We start from the raw sequence: 27,997 nt of genomic DNA on the forward strand, positions 1-27,997 counted from the left end.
AGCGCCGTAGCGCATTGGGTAGCGCGTCATGTAGTTCGTTGGAGGAATGGGATAAATCACTTGACTTGAAGAATATTGTTGTCACAGTGATTGTTGTTTAACTGATTTAACCATCTCCTCGGTTCTTTGGACGCTGGGGACGGCAACCGCAGAGGATAAACCCGATAAACGCATGTAATATCTGCTGTTTTTTTTTTATTATTATTATCTGGGACGAAAGTTGCACAAAACAGCATTAATTTGTAAAAATAAATGATGTGAAATACGGCAGCACAGGTCTGGAAATGCACAATGAACTAATTAAATCGGTCTGCCGCGTATCTGGTTCGTAGCCGCCTGTCGGTCGCAAACCAAACTACAGAAACGTTTGCTACCAAAACAAAACCAACAAACAAAACGAACTCCCAAATCAACATGGGTCTTCCGTGGTGTGCGGACCACAGTAACCCTAAGCACGGCGCTGCTTTTTCGACTGTGAAAAGGGCATCCGAATCATGATTTGCGCCACGCGATCGCTACGATACAGGTGCCGCTCGCCAGCGGAGCGACGACCGCGGAGAAAACAGTTCTAGGACGCGATGGGATCGAACGCTTCGGTGCTCCAATGGCACTGCAAGAGTTGTACCTCCATAAACCCGACGGACAGCGGGAAGTGCATCCGCTGCGGAGTCGGACGGACAGTCGCCGAAGACGACGAGTTGTCCAGGGAGCCATTGCCTCAAAATTCCAAGGACGGGGCATCCAAGTTCACGCTGACCTCACGACGGGTCGAAAGCAGAGTGCTACCCGCACCTGAAAGGTAATCATGCTGCCGTCACCAAACATCGCTCTCTCTCCGCATACTTGTTCTTACGGGACAGAACAGGGTTAGTTTGCTTAATTTATGTTATTTTCACGTTGGTAGAGACAGCGCGGTGTGTACTCTTCGTCTCTTGACGTTTCCGCTGTCACAACGCTCGTATATGGATTCGCTACGAAACAGCTGTGTGTCGGAGCAAAGAAACACACACAAAAGCTCTGAGCTGAGTTTCTGCTTGAACCTTTGGGATTCATACCTCGTGTGTGTTATACGGGTTTGTTCGCAAGCAGTAACGGTTCTTTTTCGTGTGTAAGTAGACTATCATCTAAAAAAACAAATACAAAACAATACAGCGAGGCGATGACATACGGGCGATCGAACACAACACAGACGAGCGATCGAACACAAAGTCTACAGATAAAAAAAAGCAAGTTGTGCTAATGTTTCAGTGGGCAGTTTTGGATCGAAACAGCTGTGCGCGAAAGCGAGAGCCTGTATCTCATATACAAAATATATAGCTGGCTCTGTGGACAACGATGTCCCAGAGTGACTTCGCAAACAATCGCAAATTCGATCTAACCTAAAGAAAGAATAAAAATAAAGCGCCGTCCGTTCGATTTTTTTCCGCGGCGAACGCTGCTGAGATAGCGATTTTTAGGGGTTCGATTCACATGGAACAGCATCGGATAATGGACTACAGGGCTTTGCAACAAACTTTAACAAAAAAGATAAATAAATGGAACATTTAGTAAACACATTAAATCAGCCGGTACGAAACATTCTCCATCACTGTGTTCGAGCCCAACCTGTTTAAAGAGCTCAATCGAACGCAGGTGTCTATGAGCGGCGGAACATCAAAAGCTCCGCTCAAACCCCGTCATGAATGAGACATTCTATGACTCAGCGCGAGCTGCCACGAGCAACAAGCGAAGTCGCCGCGGCATAAAACGCTGGCAGACGACAACATCGCTAGTAGAAGTCGGTTCCGTCCGATTTTGAGGGAAACAGACTTACCTTTTGGCTTCCCGATAGGTCGGTTGAGGTACGATTCAAGCGTTAAACTGGCGCCACGCATTTAGACGAGGAACAACGCAGCCTCGGTCGCGCACCGTAAAAAGCCGTTCCCACGCCCGATTTGGGTTTTGTATGACTGTCGTCAGCACGCTATCGGCACCGCGCCGACGCGAAGGACACACTTCCAGCGGCGTACGTTGCTCGCGCGGTTGAAATCGCGCTGTGGATGCGCCGCGTGAAAGTATAAAAATAAACAACAAAAAACCCCGCTCTCGAAACAGGGAAGGTGAACGAAAATGAAAGTGTTACAGCTGCCGGAACCGATATAGGTCGTTAATGATACATTTTCCCTGGTTCGTGTAGCGATATCCTTGAATATATCGCTAAACAGAAGAGGTTATGTTCAGTTACGGGTTTTAGTTGAGCTAGTTGGTACATACTGTTGGCAATCAGTATGTACCAACTACTGATAGAAAAGGCAGTGGTGTGAATGTCCATTCCTTTCCTGATCGTGTTCTTGTTTTTTCCGTGTTCAGCTGACCTGATTGCCAAAAGGGTTATATATTCTCCTCCCATAAAAGTCACCTAGATAATAATTGATAGATTGACTACTATCATCGAACCTATCAGTCATAGCAGCTATTTATCAGATAGTGCGCTAATAGCTCTTTCGACATAACATTTCCTCACCGGATTTCAACTCCTGGGTTTATTGGGGGGTGTATTTACAGCTCGGCTACTTGGCGTGCCACACTGCTTCTATGTGGTTTGTTGATTTGTTTATTTTTCTTCAGTTTGATTCGAGAATTTTCTGTGAAATGGGTACAGCAGAAAAGGCTTTATATGTACAACCTTTCTAAGAGAGCATAAAGAAAATATCTTGCAACTTGCGACTTCAGGTGTTCTCACTCTTAGCAAGGGATGTCTCTCCTATGAAATGTTTATCCTGAAAGACTCGTGCATTTAAAAAGGTTTTTTATGTTTATTTCACTGTGACGAATGTGGCTTATCAAAACGAAACAGAGTTGTTGAGTGTTGATACAGATTTTATTTTGTGTGTTTTCTGCCGTAAAGGAGATTTTGATGCTTAACTACCGTAATATCTTGAGAGATAGCGCTCCTAAAATCGAGAGAAAATTGGGTGAGAATAAGGAGTGGGCTAACTTTTGGTGTGGAATTAAGATATGTTATTTTAAGATCACGTGTCCCTGCCAAACTTGTTATCGTGGCAGGGCAATAAAGCATAGATGACTGTACTTACCAGTCAGCAATGTTCGCTTATATCTTGCCATTGCTAACTAGACGCATTTACGCCGAGGTCATCATCGATCCCAACACTGTGATTATTCGGACTGGGCTTTCTTTCGGTGTTGAAAAGAAAATAGTAAATCACGCCAACAATAGGGGCGGGTTACCTTTCGGGTGTTTTATGGTAATCTCTCGGGATTTTACGGTAATGTCAAGGATCAGCTTTCTATTTCTCAAATTAGTGAACAGGTGTATAAAAACCTTCTTACTGAAATGACGATTATCTATTTGCAATAAGTAATGAAATCTGTATGAACAGAAAAGATGCTGCATGGGTGAATACATGCATCAGAAGTAATGGAAAAGGAAAAACAGCTGCCAGAAGCCATTTTCAGCACAAATATATCACAAAAAAATTTGGGCCCGAGTTGCAAAATATATGCAAGCAGTTAGGATAAGTCGACTGCCGTTGTCATCAGACTTCAATTTCTAGCATTGCCATCAAACTCAAACCTACAGGGTGAAACAAGGAGACGCCAGGCTCTTTAAATCGACCGGAAAATTCGGTTTCTTAACTTATCGCGCTACGACTTTGTGCAGCGTTGCCCACAGATGGTGCATTTTTTTTTTGTAAAATTTGGGAAGAGCGAACTTACCTGAGGAAAAATTAAAGAAAGAAAAAGGCTTAGCTCCTATGGAAACGCAGCGACGCCACCGGTCTGCAAACAACACGGCGCCGTTTTGCACGGGAGACAAGAGATGGCGCAACAAACGCCGCCAACGAATGAGCATACGGCGCCGAGAGTTGGCTTTTTTAGCTGAAAATCTTTTCGACTCAAAAGCGGCGCGCGTTCCGCAGGCAGCGACAGTCGCAGAAACAAAAAAGACAGGCGCGGTAACAGCAAGGAACTGCAGTTCCTTGTCTGCAAAAGGGCCGGCTCTTGGCGTCGTCTGCTTGTTCGTTGGCAGCAGTTGGCGTCGCGACCGCTTGCGCCATCTCTTGTCTCCCGTGTGAAACGACGCCGTGTTGTTTGCAGACCGGTGGCGTCGCTGCGTTTCCATAGGAGCTAAGCCTTTTTCTTTCTTTACTTTTTCCTCAGGTAAGTTCGCTCTTCGCAAATTTTACAAAAAAAAAAAATTCACCATCTGTGGGCAACGCTGCACAAAGTCGTAGCGCGATAGGTTAAGAAAGCGAATTTTCCGGTCGATTTAAAGAGCCTGACGTCTTCTTGTTTCACCCTGCAGAATGAATATACTATGATTATAATTATGGTCTTTACTTAACACATACAAGTATATTGATCTCTCAGCAGATTAGTAAAGTTGATCTTATATCTAGTATAAAATTGTTGTAAAGCTTGAAGGTCAGCCTTGAAGTGGGCAAACTAGCAAATTCATTAAATCCTGCTTGTGGATCAACCGTAAGGAATACACATGTTTCTCTACAGGAACATTTTGTTTATCTGCAATGCTCCTTCGTTTTGGCTAGGGGTGGCTTTGTTGTGGGGTGCAAAGAGTTCCTAATCTTTGGACACTTGAAACTCTTTATCATTGTTGGAAAAGCGACACAGCCTCTTAGGTTTCCCAACTCTAGCCAACAAGCTTTTAGACCTACTTGCGACGATAATTCCTACAGTCCCTAAATTTCGCAGCTTCGGTGATATGCGGCTCTCATTAACGTTGAGCCAGGAAACTAAACGTAATGTAAAGACCTATGCATGAAGTAACGCGCAGTTTGTAGATTTCACGTTTTGCACTTCTTTTCTTGTTTAGTTGACATTCACCATGTGTACAAGCCACATTCTCAGTGCGAAACTAAGGCTTTTTTACAATAAAAGCCTTTTTCTTTTTAGTCAGTCCAGAACCTTGAAGAAAGAAAACTTGTATTAATGTTTTTTTTAGCCCTGGGGCCAAGTTAATGGCCTTGGAAGTCACTAGAGAAGAGGTGAAATGGGTTAATTATAGTCAGCTAATTAACTAGACTGATTGTCATAACTTTCTAAATTTTCGTTTTTAGTTTAAGACACTTTTCAAAAGTCCAGCAAGCAACATTGGAGTTCACCATTTTTTGCTCACGAAACACGTGATTGGATTTGAGTCCTTGTCAAATGCTGACACAGCGCTTGTTTTCAATACGAGCTGAGCGCGTTGGCTGAGCTGGGTTCACGCCGAACGCTAACGCAGCCCTTGTGTCCAATACGTGCTTAGAGTATGTGAGCAAGCAATGGCAGAGAGGCATTGGCACGGACTTTTGTAAAGGGTCCATTAGGTGACTCATTACCCCATTTCATCTCTTTCCTCGTGGCAGCCATTAAAAAACCCATGCAACTTTCTCTTTTGTAAAAATTCTAGACCAACCAAGTACGGTTCACATTGGAGATTTTGACAAGTTTCACTTGGTTGGAAGAGTTTTGGGTACATTGGTTGATGTGACAGCTTCTTTCCGGAATTTCTCTCCTCCAGGGGACTCGACCAGGGCTACGAACAACACATCTACGACCTCCCGTGCGACGACGAAGACACGGGCGAACCCCGGTGCCGTGACAAGAAGCAGCGTTGCGTGAGCTGGCACGGACTTCCGGACGACGACAATCTCCCGGACCTCCCGGCCGACCTCTCGGACGACCTCCCAGACGACCTCCCCGACGACCTTCCCCTCCCGCCACCACCCGAAGATGCCGAAGACACAGACTCCGATGCGTCGGCAAAAGACGACGAGCCTCTCTACGTCGAGCTCTCTCAATGCCTCTCGGAGGAGTCTGGCGGCACGAGCAACGGCGTCGTCCCGGGAGAGGTGGTCATCAACGACGCGGCGCCCGCAAGCTACCTGGACCGCACCTTCGTCAAGTGTATCAAAAAGAAGAAGCCCAAGAAAGACGACGCGGCAGAACAGCGTGGGACGCCCCAGAGGCTGAGCGAGAAGTGGTACTGCTTCAGCTGCCAAAGCTGGAACTCCCTGGTCAACAAAGTCTGCGCGGCATGCGGAGAACCGTTCTGCGACGACATAGTTGCGACGGGCACGCTGAACGGCAAGACGTTGGGAAGGGACACGACAACGAGCTCTGCAGACTACGCGACGCCACCGGAGAGTCCCTCTGCTTTGGTGCCGAGCCTGGAAGAAGCGCCACGGCGTCGCCAGCAACCGCTGATTCGACGCGCCCTTAACCGCCTCTTCCGTCTGAGCGCGGAGGGTGGAGCCCTGATGTCCGCCATCGCCAACGCCCACTCCGCGGACGACGTCACACTTTTGGACGCCCCCTGGATCTGCAGGCGCTGCGAGCGGAACAACGAGGCCTCCGTGGCGAAGTGCCCCTCCTGCGGCCTTCCGCGGAGGCCTGCGGCCGCCACCTTCCCGCTGCTCCTCCCGCGGAACGCGTTCAGCCTTGGCTTTCTCGCGGAGGTGCTGGGATCCCCGCGACGTCACTTCGCGGCGCGGCGGAGCAGGTCACTGTCCGAGGTGAAAGCGTCGAGCGCTGCGATGAGCAACGGCGCACCAGAGACGTCGGAGCGGGACGACGACGACGCATGGACGTGCTCGGGCTGCTCTTTCGCGCACAACCCGCCGCGGGCAGGCAAGTGCGAGGTCTGCGGCACATCAGACGGGCGTGGGACCATCTCGCGCTGGGTCTGCGTCAAGTGCACCCTCATCAACCCGGGGCAGGACCGGTTTTGCAGCGCATGTGGGGGCTCCAAATTGAACAGCGTCGCGGCAAAGCGCTACCAGACGCTGCGACCCCACGAGAGCTGGGTCTGCTCGCACTGCACGCTGCGGAACCCCAACCACCTCGCCGAGTGCTGTGCGTGCAGCACGCCGAGGCCGTCGCCGGTCAACGGCGGGACGGTGCGCCCTGGCACGCGGAACCGGAGGATGACGAAGCTGCTGGGGGAGCCCGCGGAGGACGCCTGGGAGTGTGCCTCGTGCACGTTCCTCAACTCTGGGCCGCACGCGGCCTGCGAGATGTGCTGCACCTCGCGGAGCCTGGTGTCGCTGAGGCCCGAGGCGGCGAGGCCCAGGGGCGCGCCAGGACGCGGTGAGAGCGAGCTGATGGAGGAGCTCCGCCGTGTCGAGGAGAGTGAGGCGAGGGAACGCTGGGACCACATTGTCTCCTTCTGCAAGGCGGTGAGTCGTCGCAGCTCTGAGCCATCACGAGTTTTGCAACTTTAAAAGTGCTTGCAGATACGGTTTAAAAAAATGCAATACCGTAAAATCCCGAGAAATAGCCCACCTAAGATCAAGAGAAAATTGGGTGAATATAAGAAGTGTGCAATCAAGAAAAGTTGAAAAAAATATGTTATTTTTAGATTACGTGTCTGTCAAACTTATCATCGCATCAAGGGGCAATGAAGCAAAAATGACTGTACTTCCCAGTTAGCACTGTTTGCTTATATCCCGCCATAGTTACAACCAGACGCATCTATGCCCAGGTCATCATTGATCTGAAATGCTGAAGAGGAGCCGACCTCCTCTCTGGCGTTCGCTCTGCTAAAGTGGAAAGAGATGGGAGGAGCCTCCCCTGAATTCTTAACCCGTCACCGACTACCATAAGATACCGGGGGAGCACCCACCTAACCTTCACTAAAAACTGGGTTAATCTATACATGGGTACTCGTTTGCTCAGATCGGGTGCTTAACATATAATTTGCAGAATTCTCAGGTTTGGGAAATGTTAATTGTTGGCGCCTAAATGAGGTGGGCGCTTCCGCGGTATTTTACGGTATAGTAATAATAATAATCATATATTAATCTCTGATGATGTACATCGCAACCAAACGGTTTCACACCCCAGGAGGGAATTATATTGCAGCAGTTGTTAAATAGAGTTCATTCTAAAACCTCCTTGCTCGAGCACGAATAGTATTTTTGCAAAACGTGGTTTCAGTCGTACCGCATTTGGAGGCGTTAACATCGAGTCAGAGACAGTGCTCTCTGCAACTGCGGGTGATTGATGGATTCATCACAGTGAGGGAGGCTCAACTATGATGGTGTCTTCGAGACAGTTCTAACTAGAGGTTTGCCAAACACGAGGTGTGCAGACCTCTTTAGCACGAGCCTTACCTCTTCATCTCTCTCAATATTGACGGTAAGCAAGAGGAACGCGTACCGGACAACTAAGCTCCTTTCTGCCTCTGTCATTCCGTCGGCTGCTACAACAACCCGGTTTGTGGCTGACATTTCGTCGTGCAGAACGGCGAGCCATTTGTGGACGACTCCTTTCCGCCCTTGCTCAAGTCGCTCTACTACAACCCGGACGAGCCGCGGGAGGAGATCGCAGTCAAGTGGCTTCGTCCCTGCGAGATCACGTGCGACGCCAAGGAGGCGAAGATTGCGTGGACGGTCTTCAGGACCCCCATGCCTTCGGACATCTCTCAAGGTGCCCGTGGAACACTGCCCTTGCCCTGCCGGGATGCCTGCTTTGTCTGTGGCACTTCCTTCGCATGGTAATGTTCTGTTTGTTGGGCCTGCCTTCCTCGTTTCACCGACGTTTTTGCAGCTTTGTATTGGGTGTGGCCTTCTTTATCGTTTCTTTGGTTGTGCTCTCTCGGTCCGAACTGTTCCGTCACTCTGGAGTGTTCCCTTTGCCCGCAGGTAACTACTGTTGCTTCTGTCGCAACTGGTTTGTTTGCCACAGAAAATGTTTTTTCGAGTTGCATTTGTTTGCCTGGAACAATACTTTTTCTTTTTATGCTTGACTTACCCTTTTACTTTGTTTCTATTTCACACATTTTATATGATACACTGCAAGCTGCTGGCCAAGAAGACGCTAGATAAAGCGTCTTGCTCATGCTGGCGGCTTTCCCAATTCTGTACAATACGTGTGAAATGGAGTGCTATAGAGCACTCGCTTTTTAAAAGATCCTTCCCCTCTGCCTGGCATAGCTTTTTGACTTCAGCTGCTTTCTTTTACTAAAGTACTCTCATTGTTTGGCGGGCTGTTCTCTTTTTTTTTTCATCCGTCTTCATTAAAGTGTGTGATGTTTTTGTTCATTCGCCAGTAAATATATACCACACCTGCAGCTTTTTCTATAAACACTAGCCACCCTTTTTTTAGGGCTCATTGACTTGCTATAGAACCTGCTACTTACTACATTTACCCAATAATTGGAAAGCATCAGCTTGAGCAAGTGCTGTATCTGTCCTTAATCTTGAAGTTTCCTATTAGAACTTAAGGATGCTACACTAATTTTCAGAATATTTTCTGAAATATGTTTCAATACCATTTGTACTGCTTTTCTTTTTCTCTTTGTTCCCGAGTAGTGATGTCTAGCAACCTGATATCAAGATTGCTTGCCACATTATTGCAAAATGCATGTAGCTTTTGCATGTGTATTCCTCGCAAAACCCACATGGTCACGCGGCGCCCACATGATCTTTCGATACGACCTCGGCTTCCGCAAGATTGTGCGGCTTGCGGGTTCTTGTAAAACCCCCTTCAAATCACACCGGAAGGTCACATAGCATGTGGGTTATTGCAAAAACCCGATTGATCTCGCGGCATCTATGTGAGCTTTCTTCGACGCAACCTCGGGCGCCGCAAGATCATGTGGCATGTGGGTTCTTGCGAAACCCTCGTGATCTCATGTACTCACACGGTCTGGCAGCATGATCTCAAGCGCTGCAAGATCATGAGACACATGGGTCTTTGCAAAGCCCGCAGGACCTTGCAGCACAGCCTCGGGTGATTTGCTGCCGTATTCCCTGCCGGCGGCTCGCTTGTTTACCCTCAACTCTGCATGCCGACTGCACCCAGTACTGCAAGGGACGTCTCCACCCTGGCACACACAGAACGCCCCAAGAGGCGACGGTCCGACCTATATGTTGTCCCGCTCCCGCCGTTCCCGCCGTTCCAGGCATTCTGGGCAACTGCTGGCTGCTGAGTGCCTTGGCCGTTCTGGCGGAGCAGCCGGAGCTGATGGAGCGGGTCATGGTGACGCGCTCCGTCTGCCACCTGGGGGTGTACCAGGTGCGGCTCTGCAAGGACGGCCAGTGGACCACCGTGCTTCTGGACGACCTGCTGCCCTGCGACGCTAAGGGATGCCTCGTGTACTCGCAGGTGGCACCCTCTCTTCCCTTGTCTCTCGCATAACCGTGCGTGGCCTAGGTCAACACCACCTAGATAGAAAGCTGTATTGCTGAATTTTTTTAGTCACCCGCTGAGGGCTAGCGCGGGTCACATATTGGTCACGAGCACTGTCGGCCTTTGGTGCGACTTGTGTTTTGACTGATTGAACGCGAGTTTCAGACGAACGCTGACATAGCACTTGTGTCCGATGTGGCCTCGGTGCTCCAAGTCTTAGGTTATCAGTGCTGTGGGTTGTGAACATGATTCCTTGTAAAGGTCGTAGGTCCAACCGACCTGTTCCACGGAAGGCCACGAATGTCGTCAGCAGGCTCTTGGCTGTAGCGCTCTCTAGCCCCACACGTGCGAGCTACCAGCAGCAAACATAGAATTGCATCAGACGAGAGTCGAAACAAGTTGGCGCTCTCCTTAGCATTTTGCAAAGACATTTCGAACGCGTGGCATTCATAGGGCCTCTTTTGCACTCTTCTCATTGTGGGCACAATAAGGAGGCCACTGAGGAGCAGATTGGAAGGGTCTTGCGGGTATATGAAGGCAGCACCGTGTAACGTGCCGCAACGTCATGACGTGACATTCACAGTGTCCACTGCGATGTCATCGAGGTTACATTTTAGTGCGGATGTAAAAGCCCGTAGAGCAGGCCCTATAAAACAACACTCAATTTCGATGTCGCAACGCTGCGGGGGCGCCGTCTGCTTTCGGCAAAGCGAGTAGCATTCGGATGCTTCACCTCGAGCGAATCTAGTTCCTGCACACACACACTGCCCAAGTCCGGTGTGAGGCAAACGCCGACCGCTTTGTAAACGGAACATTGGCACAGAAATTCGACACACATAAAAAAAAAAAAAGAAGTCTTTTTGCACATCTTGGTAGTCTTTGAAGGAATGAGAATGGCGGAGCTTGTCTTTCGAATGCCCAATCTCCGGCACGGGTGCCACGCTTTCCGCTGCGGTTTGGCTGCGCACACGCGCTCGGGGTGCACGAAATGTTGAAGCGTTGACCAAGGTAGAAAGCTTGCACTGGAGGTGGGAACTTAAGCTGCTCTCCGCCGTTGCCATTTTGTCATAGCCCGCGTGGTGTCAATTGTGCAACTGAAGCACCGCTCTCGTTCCAGGCCAAGCGGAAACAGCTGTGGGTGCCGCTGATTGAGAAGGCGGTGGCCAAGTTGCACGGGTGCTACGAGGCCCTGGTTTCCGGACGGTGCATCGAGGGGCTGTCCACCTTCACAGGGGCACCCTGCGAGAGCATACCGCTGCAGTGTATGTTTCGTTTGGGGCTCTCTTTTGCACAATCGCACGTCGGCACCTGCGGTCTTGCGTCTGTACCACGGCGGCGGTTGCACTTCTGCGGCGACTGGATGTGTTTCTAGAGAAACGGTAGGGAGTATTGCGTGTCCGCAATCTCTACTGCCAGAAACAATGAAGTGTCTCGTTTGGGCAGTGCGCATTGCTTACGGCTCGACGCCCTTCCACAATGCTTTCGGTTATGCATGCTTCAGCGGCGCTTTGGCGTGCGACGCCAGAGCACCACTGAAGTCGGCGAGTTGATGCTGGAGTGCTGGTGACCGAAAGATATGTGTCATGCTTTAGTCTCTTGAGTTAAGGTTTGCGGCATTGCTTATAGGCACTTGTGGAACCTGAAACACATGAAACTTTCCCCTTCCAGCCTCTTCTTCTCCCAACGAAGAGGGCATCGACGAGGATCTGATCTGGGCACAACTACTGAGCTCCAGAGCAGCCGGGTATGAGCGGCCTTGCTGCGTTTGCCATTTGTAGTCGACTAATCGACCGAACTTTAACTGCCTTTCGACCCCTCATTCAAACGTTTGACTGGGTAAAAAAAAATAGTGACCCAGGGCAGCTACTATTCTTTTTCTTTCACTTCTTAATATTTGAGAGCAGTTGACTTTGGGGTTAGGCTCGACAGCAGAACTGAGGGATCTGTGGAGCTTTTTAATTTTTCGAGTAATGCCTTCCCCCATTTTTCGACAGTTTTGGATTCAAACCGTTAACAAATTGTGAGCTATCAGAAAGAAAAGTCTGGGAATGTCGGTCAGGCTTGGTATGCCTCCGCTTTAAAGTTCTGGCCAAGCCATAAAAGTGCCTTACTTAGTTGGGATCCCAAGGAAAAACTTAGGATGGGATATCTCACTGTGTCGCCAAATACCATAATTTTTTATGCAAGTTCAAACTTTTGCCGAAGATGAAGTTTTCTCGCAGAGATTCACGCATTCTCGCTTGTTTCACTCGCTCGCCGTCTCAGATTCCTGATGGGAGCTTCCTGCGGGTCGGGAAACATGCAAGTGAACGACCAGGACTACCACGCCGTGGGGCTGCGTCCGCGGCACGCCTACTCCGTCCTCGACGTCCAAGACGTGGAAGGTGTGAGGTGAGCTCCGAGGCTTCGCTTTCCTTGCCCGAGTCTATCCTTTGTTATTGGGGGGTGAGGTGCCAAACAGTCACGATTTGCCCGCACATTGCGTATCTCAGGAGTTCTCAAACTTTTTGGTGATCTCGAAGAATGCTCATCTGTCTCGATCGACAGCCTCGGCACCGCTCCCGTTCTTGGCGTTGCGGCAACATAACAGTGGAGAAGTCTACAGACCTTGTAAACAGTAGTGCACATGCAACGGAATGTTTGGCTCCTTGTAATGCGTCAGTGAATAGCTCGGGACATTTTTGAAACTGTGCTTAAGCTAGAAGTATCTTTTTACTTGGATGGAGGGACAGCCGAGGAAATTTAGGGTCTCGGGGGGGAAAATCCCTGTGGGTTTTCCCTGGTGAACCTTTAGGTTCCTGGGAACTCGCTTTGAGAAACCTATCTATTCAAGTCTGACTATAGTCTGTTGCAGGGTAACAAAAGCAGTACAAGCTCCTTCCAGAAGGCCCCCTCACTCTTTCCACTTTAGCAGTGTGAATGCTGGAGAGGAGGAAACCACCAATCGTGACAAGCAGAGAGCTTTGTGGGAGGGGCTTGTCCTGCTATTCTAAAACTGCAATAGAATATAGGTTTTTTTTTCTTAAAGCAGTAGCTGTTAGTGGCCTGTCCCCCGGTTTCGTGACGGCGTGAGCGAAAACGGAAAGTTTCCCCGCTAAATTTGGCAGGAAGATTAATGTCACGTGACCTGACGTCGCAGGACCTACAGACAAATTCAAGTTCCCCGCTAAATTTAGCGGAAAAAGTTACGTCACGTGACCTATGCACAAATTCAGTTTCCCCGCTAAATTTAGTGGAAAAATTGACGTCACATGACCTACTGTATTTACTCGCATAATGAACACACTTTCTTCTCCGAAAAATTGACACATATTTAGGGGGTGTGTTCATTATGTGGGGTAAAATTTTTGCATTTACAAACTTAGTTCGAATGTCATATTAGGTGCCAATATCACACGGCAAGGTACTGTGGCACGTCTTTGCTGATGGAAGTGCACCCACGGCTGGTCGTGGGTGCGCCACAGTAACCATGCTTTATAAATGGCAGACCTTTATAGGGCTTTATAAATTTCAGACCTCACAGTGGTCGTACAACTCATTAGAAAGGTTGTACAGTTTATTCGAGCCTTTTGTGGCGTTCCTAAATGCCTACACTCTCGCGAAGGTCTCAGGAGAATCTCGTCGCGTAGAATCCCAAACTTAATGATTCATCTAGTTAGGCCCAAGACCCGATAGTCCAACACAAGTCACACAATTGTTCAGGGTCATACGGTTTGTTCGAGAGGTCGGGCAGTTCATTCGAGGCTTTTGCGGTGCATCTAGATGCCTACCCCCTCGCGAACGCCTCGGAGTCCATTCAGAATCCTGCCCCAAAGAATCCCGGGCTTAACGACCCGTCTCGTCAGGTTGGTGAGGCTGCGGAACCCGTGGGGCCACTACTCGTGGAAAGGGGACTGGTCCGACGGATCGCCGCTCTGGACTCCCGAGATGCGGGAGGCACTCATGCCCCACGGCGCGGACGACGGCGTCTTCTGGATGTCCTTCAGCGACGTGCTCAAGTAAGATGGCCAATTGCTGTGCTGTTTCGCCGTGCAAACGGTTAGCCCTCGCCGTTTGCGAGTTGCTGGCAGCCGTGTGGCCAAGCCGACAGAGCCGATTGTGCAGTGCTAGATGCGAGTTCCCAATTATACTCCAGCCAAACCTACTCGGCGTCACCCCAGCACCGGTCCCACTGGGAGACAGGGTTGAGACTTTGGGCCGGAGCCACGTGGGAGGGAGTCCCAATTTTCCTCTGTCCCGCATGTGCCCAGCTGTCCTGGTGCTCAAAATCCTTGTTGCCAGTTATCCGAAATGGCAAGAAATGGTTTTCCGCCAAACGCTACACCGTTGACTATGTCGCGCGACTCATTATGGAGGGTCATTCGCTGCCTTACCTTTGTTCAATCTCTTTCTTTTGCACCAGGTTCTTTGACTGCATCGACATCTGCAAGGTGCGCCCCGACTGGAACGAGGTGCGGCTGCAGGGGGTGCTCCCGCCCCAGACGGACAAGGACAGTCAGGCGGTAACCCTGCTCACGGTACTCGAGGGCACCGAGGTCGAGTTCGGCCTCTTCCAAGAGGGACAGAGGTGGGTCGTCCCACCTTGCTCGCAGCAAACTCGTCTATATTTTAAAAAAATATGCAAAGGACAAAAAACAAATTTTTTTTTTTAACAGCTTGGATGGAAAAAGATTGTCATAAAATGAATTTACAATGAAAGAAAAAAAATTGTAGAGCCATATTTACAGCGCGAAACAAATTTGTAGTTGGCACTCGCGGGAGCCCGCGGAAAAGTGGCAACTGGCAATCACGTGACATGCCTCTATAGTAACGTGGTGCATATACCAGGAGCTTCCTATGTGGGCTTGCAAAATAACTTATTAATCTTCGTTTTTTTAGAGCGGAGCTGTTAAGGGCTAGGTTCCCCAGTATCGTATCCGGTACCAAAGAAATGTTGACAAAAACCTACACGAACCTCTAGACAGCTACTGCCATCTATAAGCTACAACGGCAACCAGGCAACCAGTCTGGGTGCCACCGTCGCTCATAGATGGCGGCAACCTTTCCAGCTATAATAGAAGAATGAATAGTTCAGCAAGTTGGTGGGAATTCATTGTAGGAAACAGCGCGAAAAACAGACAAGGGCAAAGAAAAAACGCACGTGACGAGGGCAGCGCTCGTCACGTACGTTCCTTTTCCATCCTCGTCTGTCTCGCGCGCTGTGGCGACGTATGCAGCAGCGCGAATGAAGGCCGGTTCAGACACTTGCGTTTGAGTGCGTTTGACTGCGTTGCGTCGAGTACCGAAAGCGAGTCACCGGCGCATCTGTGCTTCGTATGAAGCGTGGAGTCCAATTCAAGGAATCATTTTGGCACGCGATATAAGCAGCAGGGATGTCCTAGTTTCTTGCTGCCGCAACGCAGTCAAACGCAGTCAAACGCAACTGTCTGAACCAAGCTTGAGTCCGCATCCGCCGCGTGCGTCAAGCGCTTCAGATTCTCCTGCAAAAGAAGAGCAAATCGCTCTCCTGGAACGTCACCGCTGAGAACAGAAGCTACAGCTCGGCTGCTCTTCCTTCTTCACCAAAGTGGAAAGACTGAAAGTTTTTTTGTTGCACTTCTCTTTTTAACAAATATTTTGATGTTCGAGAAACAACAAGTATAAGAAAATCGTCCTTCCGTTTTGACCCGTATGACTCGAGCAAGAGCTGCGATCCACCGGCATCGCTGTCCGCAGGTGCGTTGCTGGCCTCGGAGCTTTCCGCAGGGTGGTTCACTGGTACTGGTCTTCGAGGCATGTCCTCATAGGGGCAAAGTCCTTGATACGGTCGAGAAGTCTACGCTTTAACTCCAGATACATCGCAAAAGACGCAGACTACCACCAGCACAGAAACCCAAGAACACAGTGCGCACTGAAGTTGAGTGCAAGTCGCGAGACTCCAACGAGCCTCACATACGTGTTGCTGCCGAGCAACCAAGCCAGTTCAAGCTGCTTACCTCTCCCCCACGCAAAGCATACAGGCGCGACAGAGAAAAGTGGAAAGGAGGACCATTACACCTCGCTTGACGAAAGATAACTTCACGCCGTAAATATGGCTCTAAAAACATTTTTCGTTGCAAATTTGTTCTATGGCATCCTTTCTCCGTCCAGGCTGTTCAAAATATTTTTTTTTTTTTTCGTTGCATATGTTTTTTAGAGGACGTCCAACGAGGCAGTTACATGTGCCTAGATTTTCGCAGTCAAGAAAAAATATCCAATGTGTCGCTATGTGCCACACTCTCCCAATGAGATGTAAACTGTGCTAGACTCCGCCACCTAAAACAAAACAGAAGTAACTCGACAGGTCGGCCCACGTAACGCCACAACTTCTGAGTTTCTTTCCCTCACAGTGCTCAAGATAGGATGTTTCCTAATCGGGGAGAGACTCGATTAGGACCTCACGCGTACGATCGAGGCGATGCATCTCGTCCTCCTCGCTGCGTCGGTGACGGCGTGCGGCGGTTTTTTCCAGGAGTGCAGAGCGTTCTCGGCGCTGCCAGCTGGACCTCTGCGTGGTGGTGTTCCGGGCGCAGGACGCCGCGGCCGGCCTGGTGGGTCCGCTGGTCAAGCACTCCAAGCGCCAGGTCCGGAGCTTCGTTGGCTGCAACGCGGTGCTGGACCCCGGCTCCTACATGGTGGTCTGCCTCGCCTTCAACCACTGGCACACCAGTGAGTCGACGGTCTTCTCGCCACCTCGTGCTCGTGTGGCGGGCAAACAACCTCTGGGAGGCGCCACTTTGCCGCTCGTCCGTGCACCATATTTTTTGGTGACCGACCTTCTACGGTTGGCTAAACACTCACTGTAATGTCTTGAGTGTGATGAATTCAGTGTCTATTAATGAAGATGAGAGGAATGTCGTACTTTCAACTTTGACAATGTTGGTTTGAGGATGCCACAACCTCGAGCTTGCGTCATTTTTTTTATGCACGCCTTCGAAATAGTTGTTGGCGATTGATCATTCCTGTTGTCACAGACGGGAACAATAAGGGGGAGCCACCGAAACGTATCGTCGCCAATGGTCCTGCGCGTCCATTGACGTGCGGCGACCGTGGCGGACAATCTTTATCGTGCGGAAGGAGGCGGCAGTGTGGCGAGATCAGGCGTGGACTTGGGCCCTCTCACCATACTTCTCAATGGGCAAAACATGAACAAAAAGGGTTTGCAATAAGGGCTTAATGCAAGATGGCTGATTTTCTCCAGTGCCTATAAGTACTTTGATGAACGAGCCTCTCAGCAAAACATGCCTTTTTCGGACGTCCGACGGCTGTTTTCTTTTTACCCGGGACACGGGGCTATAGTACCAAACTGCCCAAGTTGCTACCGGAGAAAAAAAGGTTTTCTTTTCTTATTTTGGCAGAAGTTTCAGAAAATAGAGGAAGGGAGAGGCTTTTTTGTACAAACTTGGGGGCACAAAAGATGAACTTATGGTCACAAAAGTGATGCCTTAGGAGCTCGATCTAGGCCACTACGGTGGCTCAGTGGAACCAATAGGATCTAGCTTCGTTGCTCGAAGGAATGTTTGCGCTCGCTCCTGCCACGGACCTTTGTGTATCAAAAACATGAGAGTTGGGAATTCGGAAAATGGTTGATAGCGTGGAGGCGTCTGTGTTTGACAGGCTTGACCAAGATTGACCAGTACCCCAAGTTCCTGCTGGCGGTGCACAGTTCCAAGCGCCTCCTGGTGGAGACTGTGATCCCCCACGCCAACGTCCTTGCAGACGCCATCATCAACCTGACGGTTGCCAAGGGGAGGCGCCACGAGGTGAGGCGTCCCTATAGCGAGAATCCTTGTCTTGAAGAACAGTTGTGAAATAAAATTGCAAAATCTAAGTTAAAAAAAAAACGAAAAAAAACTTAGAGATTTTTCTAGCAATAGTGCATACACTTTAGTCGCCGACAGAATGAAAATGGCGGGTAGGTCTTTCAGTTGAACTGAAGTGGCGATAGAATGAGAGTTGGTTCACGACTAGCTCTGGTAAATACAGCGCACGCAAGGACGAAGACGGAGAGAATATTGCGGGACGAGCGCTGAACTAACAACTATTATTGAAAAAAATTGCTCAAGCAAAAAAAAAGCAAAGTGAACTGTCAAATTCTTTTTTTTTTGTGCAAGAAGGTCGAGAGCTGGCCCTTGCAGTTCCCCGTGCACTTTTTTTCTGTTGCACACGCTTCTGGCACCTCTCTTGCCGCTTTATCGCAGTCCCTACCAGTGACGTGAGCATCATAGAAGTCGGGGTGACAGAGGTAGTCCCGACAATGGCTGCGCAAGTGTCCTTAGAGTCTGAGTTTGAAGGAGTATTTATTAAACGAAAATCATGAGAGATCAGAACAGGGATGTCTTCACTCTAGCCATGCAACGGCCACCAAGCCTAGCATCTTTGTTTCTGTGTGACGACAAGACGATGGTTGAGGAGGTGAGGTTCCTCAAACGGAGTGTTCCAGGCCACCTTCGGCATCGTCGACTGCAAAGACGGGTCATGCTCGTGCATTCTTTCTTGTCAACATGTCGACCCGTTTGGACAACATAAAAGCCCAGCCGCAGAACAAATTGGATTTTGTAAACGACGCCCACGGCGCGTGCCACAAACTCTTTTGCACGTCTGACTGCGCATGGATGCCTATCTGTGTTTACTTCATTTATTTGTGGTCCCGCCAGTAGTACGGGCTTTCTACTTTCTATGACACCTTGCCGTCTCGTAATCTTGGAGCGGGCACACCCGACCAATGCAGAGCGGAAGGCGACGAGCGCACGCCCAAGGCCGAGTGTCGAAAAGAGACGGCCTGCCATTTTCACTCCATCGGCGACTGTATAAAATGTGTTTGGCGTAGAGTTGAGCAACAATGCACAGCTTAGATACGCTAGCCCATAAGCTGGAGAAATACTCGTAAGTTTTTTGGGGGTTTCGAGTTGCAAAGCCAATAAAATGAAGCAACCCAATGCAAGGTCTAACTTCGTGTCTGTCCATTTCTTTCTTTCTTCGTCGTCTTGCGGTTTCTCGAGATTGACACATACATAATCTGTTCTTTTTCTTTCAAATATTATGGAGGGGGTTGAATTTCGTTGCATGTTTTGTTTAGATGGCGCGAAGTTGGTTAGCCCCAGTGGGCATTCGGCATCTCCGCTGTAGATGAGAAATTTAGCCGGTGTGGTAGCACCCCTAGCCTGGGGTCTAGACGTGATCGCGTTGTAGCGATACACGACTGCATGCCGGTACGACGCTCATCCGGATCGAAACGGGCAGGGACGCAGTTTGAACCCAGGATCCTTGGTTCCTAAGTTCAGGATTCTTGGGTCCTGAGTTTAGGATCCTTAGGTACCAGCCATAAAAGAAAGAAAAAAAAAAATTTTTCTTGAAATGCACGCAAACAGAGAAATGTCCCGTCGTGGTGCACGATCGGCGGTCAAAGACGGTGTCGTTGCTGTGCAGGGGCGAGAGGGCATGACAGCCTACTACCTGACCAAAGGCTGGGCGGGACTGGTGGTGGTGGTGGAGAACCGGCTGCCCGACCGCTTCGTGCAAGTCATCTGCGACTGCTCGGAGAGCATCAACGTCGTGTCCACGCGGGCCACGCTGCGCACCGTCGACAGTATACCGCCGTTGCACAGGTGGAGTTGCGCTTCCCTCGTTTTGGGTTCCTTCGAAGTTTCCGTTCTCGGCTTTTGCGTACGCATTGCAAGAGAGAAGTGTTAGCGTCTTCTCCTCCGCTTTTCACACTTTTTTTTTTGCCGACCCATCCCATGACCTGTTCGGTGGTGATCAAAGATTTCTTCGGCAACTGGTGGTGCGACCTTTCGTTGCACCACCATTTGGCAGCTGCCTTGAAATTTCAAAACAACACGACCTACCCTACTCTATCTAGTGTTGCATTATCTTTAGAGATGCCGCAAACATTTTGCGAACCTGAGGTTCGAAGATCGAACCAAGGGGTTTGATAGGTTCGCAATGTTCGAAACGTCGAACCTATTGCATAAAAAATTGATGATTTTCGAACTTTCAAATTTTTTGCACCGAGAAATTTGATTGTTTTTGAACTTGAGATTTTTCTTGCTATGAAATTCAACATTTTCGAACTTATTACGCAGCGAATTCGAGGATTTTCCAACTTTCGAATCTGCCGAGTCCAATAGTTCGATGAACCTCGAACTTCTGAACAAAAGTTTGACAAAGTTTCAACCAAGTTCACCCCCATAGGTTCCAGGCAACAAATATAAATAACACAAGATGTCATGGTGTGAAGTAAAGTTGAAATTGCGCTCAGAGTCTTACCGTTAGCCGATCGTGCCACAAACGACGCGCTTGTAAAGCGCTGAATGATTGCTTTGGGGTGGCCTCGGCCTCGCACCTCACACCTTTTTCTTTCTACTTCTGCACAGAGCCTCCCCCGCGCACACCTCCGTAGTTACCCCGAGGTAACCTGTGGGCCAACAGATCCCTGATCTGCAGGCTTGAAGTTCAACCGAGGCACTTCGCTGGGAGCGTCCTTCGTAGCATTAAGTCGAAGCTCGTTAATTCGACTTCCGTTATTTCGATCATCGCGTTAATTCGATCCTTCCGTTTAGCACCGTCAGAAATGTACAGGCTTCAATAAGCAGAAAACCCCGGTATTTCGATCTGATAAATATCCCCAACCCGATAATTCGTCCCGGGAGCCAGCATCTTCGTAACCGGGAAATATTTTTTTTAAGCTAACACTATAAGTTTAAAGGTTAAAACGGCGCCTCAGTACACAACACGCGTCCCTATCCATATTGGCAAACAGCCGTTGCAGCGAGCCCGCGCCTGATTGCGACACCTCCCCAGACGCGCGATGCCCGTCGGCGCCCCCGGCGCCTCGAGTCGGGGCGCGCTCCGCGAAAGAGCGCCCGCGCAGAGAGGCGCTCTTTCGCCGGCGCCTCGCGCCCGAGAAAGGGCCGATTTGATTAGTCGAGATAAGACCCAGTCAGAGCGCACCGGCCCGATCACGTGGGGAGGCGCGCGGAAGAAGGAGACGGGAGCAACGAGAGAAAAATGAGTGAGCGATGAAGTGAGAAAGAACGTCGGGAGGATGGAGAAGGAGACGAGAAAAATGAGCGAGCGATGAAGAGGGACCGTGCTGTCACGCGGTTTCTGGTTTCTGTTCTTTGGAGTGCGCGGCGTTTAACGCTCATACCGGAAAATGTCGAAAGAAAAGCGAGGAAAGTACTCTTCGAATGATTTAAAAACAAAAGTTCACATACTCAACGAAGTTAGGGAGGGAAAATTGTCCAGAAAAGAAATTGCCGAAAAGTATGACGTCAAGAAAAGCACGCTTGCTACCTACATTAGGAATGAAGCAGCAATCGTGAAAGCTTTTGAAGAAGAGCAATTTGTGAATTCAAGAAACCGCCTTCGCAGTGCAGCCCATCCAGAATTCGAAGAAGCCGTTTACAAATGGGTGATAGAAGTAAGAACGCACAACCTTCCGATGACTGGAGACATGATTCGCGCAAAGGCTCAACAGTTCAGCGAACGTTTGGGCATCGAGGGATTCCGTGCTTCCGAGGGATGGCTCGCAAGATTCAGGGAGAGGCACTCTCTTATTTTTAAGCACGTGTGTGGTGAAAGAGCCGATGTGGATGAAGATTTGTGTGAAAACTGGAAGACGTCGGAGCTCGCACGTATTCTTGCGGAGTATGCGTCCGAGGACATATTCAATTGCGACGAAACGGCGTTGTTTTTCAAAGCTCTCCCCGACAAAACGATAACGTTCAAAGGGGATCCTTGCTCTGGGGAAAACGCAGTAAAGAGCGGGTGACCGTGCTCGTGGCAGCCAATACGACAGGCACGGAACGCCTGCCTCTTTTGGTGTTCGGGGAATCCAAGACGCCACGATGCTTTCGGAACATCCCGCGGCTTCCAACGGACTACCGTTTCAACAAAAAAGCGTGGATGACACGTGAGATCTTTCAAGATTGGCTTCAAAAATTGAACCGCCAGTTCGCGTCCAAGGGGCGTAAGGTCGTATTAGTAGCGGACAACTGCAGTGCGCCCACAAAAATGCCGGAGCTGTCTATGATCCGCCTCATTTTCCTTCCACCCGCAACCACCTCACTCTTGCAACCAATGGATCAAGGAATAATCAAACACCTGAAAGGCTTGTACCGTAAGCATCTCATGGCAAGAATATTGCTTTGTCTGGACCAGGGTAAGCGCTATGAAGTCACTCTGTTGGCGGCGATTCATATGCTTGTTAAAGCTTGGACGGACATGCCAAGCCAGGTCATCGCGAACTGCTTTCGTCACTGTGGTTTCTCGTGTGATGGAAATACCGCGAGTTCGACGACTGCATCGGCTACTACGTCTACATCGGCAACTGCATCGGCTACTACATCGGCAACCACAATTGAAGATGAAAGCTTTGACGAAGAGTGCAGTGCTCTAATGTCCGCTCTACCCGAAAACGTTAGTTTCGATGATTACGTTGCGATAGATGATGGAGTGCTTGTGTGCGGTCAATTGACTGACGACGAAATCATCGCATCGGTTCAGCGTCCCGAGGGTCAGGAGGACGACAGCTGCGAGAGTGACGCCGAAGAGCTGCCGCCACGCCCATCTCCTGCCGAAGCATCCGCTGCGCTCGATGTACTTGCGAACTTCGCAACGTTTGAAGACACCGACGGGACGATGTGGCCGCACATTGAGGATGTGCGGAAATTTGTTTTTGCGAAGCGTCTGACGGGAATGCGGCAGCAGAAAATATCGGCGTTTTTTTCCAAATAAAACTCCGTCGTCACGGTTGTCTTTTCGCCGCTTCTCGTGACGTACGTCGTTACTAGTTTTTGATCGATATTCGATAATTCGACTCTTCGATAATTCGATCTATTTTCGAGGAACCGTCAGAGTCGAATTAACGAGCTTCGACGTAGTTGTTTATGAACTCAAGTCCCTCAATTTCTTCGCCACATCAACGAAAGATGCACGCAGAGATAGACACGCCGATTCACTGCAGCGAACTCTGAATCTGCGCTTACTTTATTATCTTTAGTAACCGGCTGCATTTTAGAGCGGCCACTCATCGAAGCAAAAAAGTTCCAGGCAGTGGCAATATGGTTAGTCCGATAAGAACCGGTCGTGACATGATCAGCTGTATTATGCCTGGTGGTCCCCTAATTTAGTCTGGTTGCATTTTCCTCAACCTCGACTTGTGCTGGGTGCTGTGCCTGTGTTTAGTGTTTTCTCCATCTCATGGGTTATCCCGCCAAAAATAAATGCCCAGAGCAACTAAAAATTTTCGGGAAGCCTGGATGCTTCATGTAAATGCGTTGTCCTGTATATTTAATTGTCTAATGACAGCACTGCACTTAGGTGACGTTTCATTGGATTGCCACTAGTTTGCAAATAAGCCTGACCGCCTCAGGCCTTTTCAATGACCCATTCAACCAGTTCAGCGCTCATTTCAAAAGTTACAACAACTAATAAGAAATATAGGTTGTACTGTGACTACCACAGCACTGAGAAGGAAGGAGTTTATTCATGGCGAAAGAGAAACGGGCAACGTGTTCAGTCAGATTTGTAGCACATTTCTCGATTTTTTTTAGATGAATTCATGAAAACTTAGTTTGAAACTGCGGAATTAGATTTCCATCCATGAAATTCAGACTTGCAACTTATAATCAAAACTTTCAAACTTGTACCTCGAAAAAATTCAAAATATTTGATTTTTCTAACTTAAATCTTGAATAAATATGAAATGTTCGAATTTTCCGAACTATCTATCAAGAAATTGATATCTTCGAACTCTGACTGACTTTCAGAAACCTTAACATTTTTTAATTATTCGAATTCAAAGCTCAGCTGGGTTCCAAAGTTGCAAATTCCTCACATTTGAACCTCAGCGAGGTTCGAACCTTTCGAACTCTAACTTCACGAGGTTCGCAGCATCCCTAATTATCTTACCGAACTTAGCAAACCTGGTTCCCTCGAAACTCCGTAAAGATGTGGAGCCCTTTCCCGTTCTCATCCCCCGCTTTCCGGCTCTTCTCTCCCACAGGCAGGTGATCATAGTGCTCACTCAGCTCGAAGGCAGCGGTGGATTCTCCATCGCCCACCGTCTCACGCACCGGGTGTCCTTCACAGGCGGCCTCCACGACTGGGGGCCGTCCGCGACCAATCACGTGCCACCGATCGACCGCAAGGTGTTCGGACTGCACACGCCGAGGCCCCTGTGACCTCCCCTTCCCCCGACCTTGCCCCCTTTTTGGCCACGCCAACGAATCTCTGACCCCGCCCATTTGTGCAGTGACCACACCCACCTTGTCTCTGACACCCCTCGCCCTCTTCACTGTGGCCACGCCCATCTCGTCTTTGACCCCGCCCCCTTTTGCTGTGACCATGCCCCACCCCTTTCCTCACGAGACTGGTCTCGTCTTGACTTTCCGGTAAATTGAATTTCTGGACTTGCACATTCCGCAGTGTGTGTGTGTTAATGTCTGTCCTGTATGTTTTTTCGTTTGTTTTACATTGCAAGCTTGGAAGTTTTGAATGTGTCTGCTTTGTTTTTTGTTTTATGATGGTATGATTGGTTGCTAGTTTTCATACTCTCAAGAAGGGACATGACAGTATGATACTGAACTTCGTTCACCCCTAAGCTGACAGCACGGTGACTCGTAGAAACCAGTCGTACATCTATTTTTTTTTCCACGTGTTCGCGCTCCCGCCCATGCCCATGTTTTGAGAGAGGGGTTGGGTGATGAAAAGGAGGCAGCCGATTGGTTGGGCATCTCTGCTTAGGCAGTGAACAGATTACAGTACTGTCACACATACTTTGGATACTTGTTTTCTTTCCGATTTCTTACGAACGAAAAAATTATTGTGTCAAGGGGCCCTCTGTTGATGCCGATTTATACGTACAACAACCAATCTGGGGGGCTCCTGACAATTACAAAGTTCTGGAGTTCAGTACATGCTCTCATAAATGTCAAATGTAGTATCTGTGTACTAATGAAATGCAAAAATCTCGGGTCCATTGAATCAGTTGACTTGCAGTCATTGCTTACCAGCATTTTGCTATCAAGTGTAGGCACTCTTTGTATGTGCAAAACACTCTTGCACATACTTTCCAAAATGCTTTTGGAAAGTTCACTGGCCTACTAAATCTATTATGAACCCCTCCTTTTTTTTATTTTTATGCTAACAACAAAACATGACAACTTCATGTCGAATTTTGTCGAGCTTTGGATGATGGTATATCTGTGCGCATGTGTAATCTAATATATGTTTCGAAGTGTAAGTAACGATTTGTACTTTTAATTCCCTTGAGCGCCGAACCTTTTGGGGCTGCGAACGACTGGTTGAATAGATTACTAGATTTAGTGTGCATATCATCTAATGAGCTCTTGCACATTACGAGGCCAAGATTGTCACTTGTCGCGGGGTACGAGTCACAGACGTCGGTGAAGATGAATGCACGGACAAACAAACGGGAGATTTTGTACGAGAAGAACTGCCCTTACTATAATGTAACTGTAATATGCGACATTCAACGTGCGGCGTTCCTTCGGAACCACTAGCTTTCGAAAAGCGTTTTTCCGACGGCGATTTTCAGCATCCTTTTAGGACTGTTGACACCCTTTGTTCGTTGCGTATTGGTTTACTGCAAGGCAATGCTTTTGATTGATGTCGGCTCATTTATTATTAATGGTTACTAATAGTTACTGACAGGACGGACAATGGCAGGGCTTCCAGCATGCGCTCGTTGCCTTTCTTCATGCTTTGGCTGTGCGTGCTTGCTCAAGGCTGACAAGACGCCCAAGTGTTATAAAGGTAGGAAGATCGCACTGGAGTCAGAACATCCGAAGGACCTTCATGCCGTTTTTATCCCATCAGTAACCATGACCTACAAAACAGGACGGACAACTTAAATACTCATCACGACGCCGTACTGGCCTGTGTAGAGACTACGAAGATTCTTCATTTACTAACTAGTATTTATTTTGTTACCATTAACTCATTGTCTATTTATTGCTGCAGGAGCCTTTACAACGGCAGTTTCATACGCCGTTTATTTAGAAGCTGGCTTATTGCGAGCGAAATCTAGTGTATGCGGAGAGCAAGTCGTCTGCTTCTTGCGCAGGAGTTGAAGCGACGTCAGAATGACGCCGAGCTCCGATTGCCTTTGATTCAAAGGATAGTGGTAACTCAATGCTAGATGCCTTGAGGTCTACCCACCATTTTTTTTTTTTTCAATCGGCCAATGCGGGTGCAAGTTCGTCTGTTTCTTGCGCAGGAGTTGCGGGGACGCCAGAACGCCTAGTTCCGATAGGCTCCGATTGAAAAGATAGTGGGTAGACCTGAATGCCAGCCACCTTGACGTTTACCCGCTATCCTTCCAATCAGAAATCAGCTTTCCGACGTCGCCGCAATTTCTGTGCAGGAAGCAGACAAACTTGCACTCTGCACAGGCGAAGTGTCATTCTTTGCTTAGTGAAGCGTAGTGTACTCGGTTAAATTTTTGCTAGTCTTTCTTTTCTTATATATATTTCTATATACTTTACACTCAGGGTTATTTTCCGAAGTCTTGCTTCGATGATTTACTTACCTTGTCGGCCGATTTATTTTTCTCGTTCGGTTAGTTCATGAACTCGCGGCGGTAGACTGCCTTTATCTCTGTGCAAACGAATTAAGTTCTAGTCATTATGTGAGGCGACATAAGCACAGAGGGTCTCCGCATGTTTTACGGTGCGGCCAATTGCATGCGACGCCGCAGTGCTTTGGAACGCTGCTTTCTTTTACAAATTCAACAGCGGCAGAGAGGCAGAGACTCGAAGAAGGTGCGACGACGTTGTGATAAATGATTGAGACGGCGGTACTTTTCAATTGTGGAGCTTGGTACTGGCCCTTTGGCTATTGCTCTGTAAATACTATGGGGAGCGGGGGGAATTTGTACACCGAGTTGTGCTTCTCCAGTATGCATAAGCAGCATTTAGATTCGCGTCTACCTAACCTTGTTCGTCGGTGCGACACTACAACGCACACGACAAACTTGTTTGTGTGTATGATCTAGCGTGGTCAAGTCGTCTGCGACGTGCGATCCTTCGAAATATTCCACGGTTTTGTTCTGGATTAGATGACTAAGCAGTTGAACGGTTTATCAAACATATAGGTTCCAATTTTTGGGTGGTCTGTTTCCGGTTTATCCGAGCCCGTACAGAAATTTCGGGAGTTTGGCACGTTCGTCGAAAAAAGTGTGTCACTTTTTCCACTGGACTTTCTCTATCCTACTTAACGTTTTTGTTGTTCTTTACATGCCACATTCTTTGTTTTCACAATGTGTAGTGTGTTTGCACCATTTCAATGTGTATATCCCCGCATGGAAAGTTTTATATAGTCCACTCAAGCCAGTCATAAAGCAAAAAGACTTTAGTGTAACGTGTAGTGGTTTTCCGCGATCACAAAGTGTCGAGTGCAATTTTCTCGGTCATTTGCGAGACCATGAGTGGGTCGTGGCACCACTATGCGGTCGCGTGGTTAGTTTGTTGTTAAAATTGCGGTCGGTGCAAGTCGCACAAGCTCGTGCGTGCCTAGCACAAATTTTTGTTTTGACCGCCAGAATGGCCCTTGGTATATATCTAGTCCGAAACCCAGTGAATGCTCATGCTCGAATCGTTTCAACCTTTTTATACGTTTGTTTCGTTTCTCTTGGTGCAGTACATTCATGCTGTTACTTTTGAGAGTTGGCATTGCTATTTTATAAAATAAACTTGCATACAAAATTGCACGGACGGAAGTGTCTACTTTTGATCTTTGAACGCAGACAGTGTTTATCGTAATCACGACACAGGTCATTATGACTTTGAGCAACTTTGACGTCCTGGTGTCACGT

General features: G+C 48.7%; 1 protein-coding gene across 1 annotated transcript; it reads left to right on the forward strand.

Annotated features, from left to right (window-relative positions):
- The first annotated feature begins 70 nt into the window (after nucleotides 1-70).
- LOC8027228 (calpain-D) lies at nucleotides 71-27,888 on the forward strand. The gene is made up of 13 exons (XM_029987513.4): nucleotides 71-799; nucleotides 5,525-7,181; nucleotides 8,247-8,433; nucleotides 9,911-10,113; nucleotides 11,255-11,399; nucleotides 11,806-11,881; nucleotides 12,403-12,528; nucleotides 13,983-14,135; nucleotides 14,540-14,704; nucleotides 16,628-16,824; nucleotides 17,773-17,918; nucleotides 19,585-19,763; nucleotides 24,167-27,888. Exons 1-13 carry the CDS (start codon nucleotides 579-581, stop codon nucleotides 24,342-24,344), a joined length of 3,633 nt encoding a protein of 1,210 aa, XP_029843373.2. The 5' UTR covers nucleotides 71-578; the 3' UTR covers nucleotides 24,345-27,888.
- The last annotated feature ends 109 nt before the right edge of the window (nucleotides 27,889-27,997 follow it).

Source organism: Ixodes scapularis, unplaced genomic scaffold (genome assembly GCF_016920785.2).
Source record: "Ixodes scapularis isolate PalLabHiFi unplaced genomic scaffold, ASM1692078v2 PGA_scaffold13__105_contigs__length_92229423, whole genome shotgun sequence".
Classification (NCBI taxonomy): Eukaryota; Metazoa; Arthropoda; class Arachnida; order Ixodida; family Ixodidae; genus Ixodes; species Ixodes scapularis.

Bases quoted from the DNA above. Each gene is read 5' to 3' on its own strand.
- LOC8027228 (XM_029987513.4), top strand. From the start codon at position 579: ATGGGATCGAACGCTTCGGTGCTCCAATGGCACTGCAAGAGTTGTACC. The intron at 12,529-13,982 runs GTGAGCTCCGAG...CCGTCTCGTCAG, and splicing joins CAAGACGTGGAAGGTGTGAG to GTTGGTGAGGCTGCGGAACC. The intron at 16,825-17,772 runs GTGAGTCGACGG...TGTGTTTGACAG, and splicing joins CTTCAACCACTGGCACACCA to GCTTGACCAAGATTGACCAG.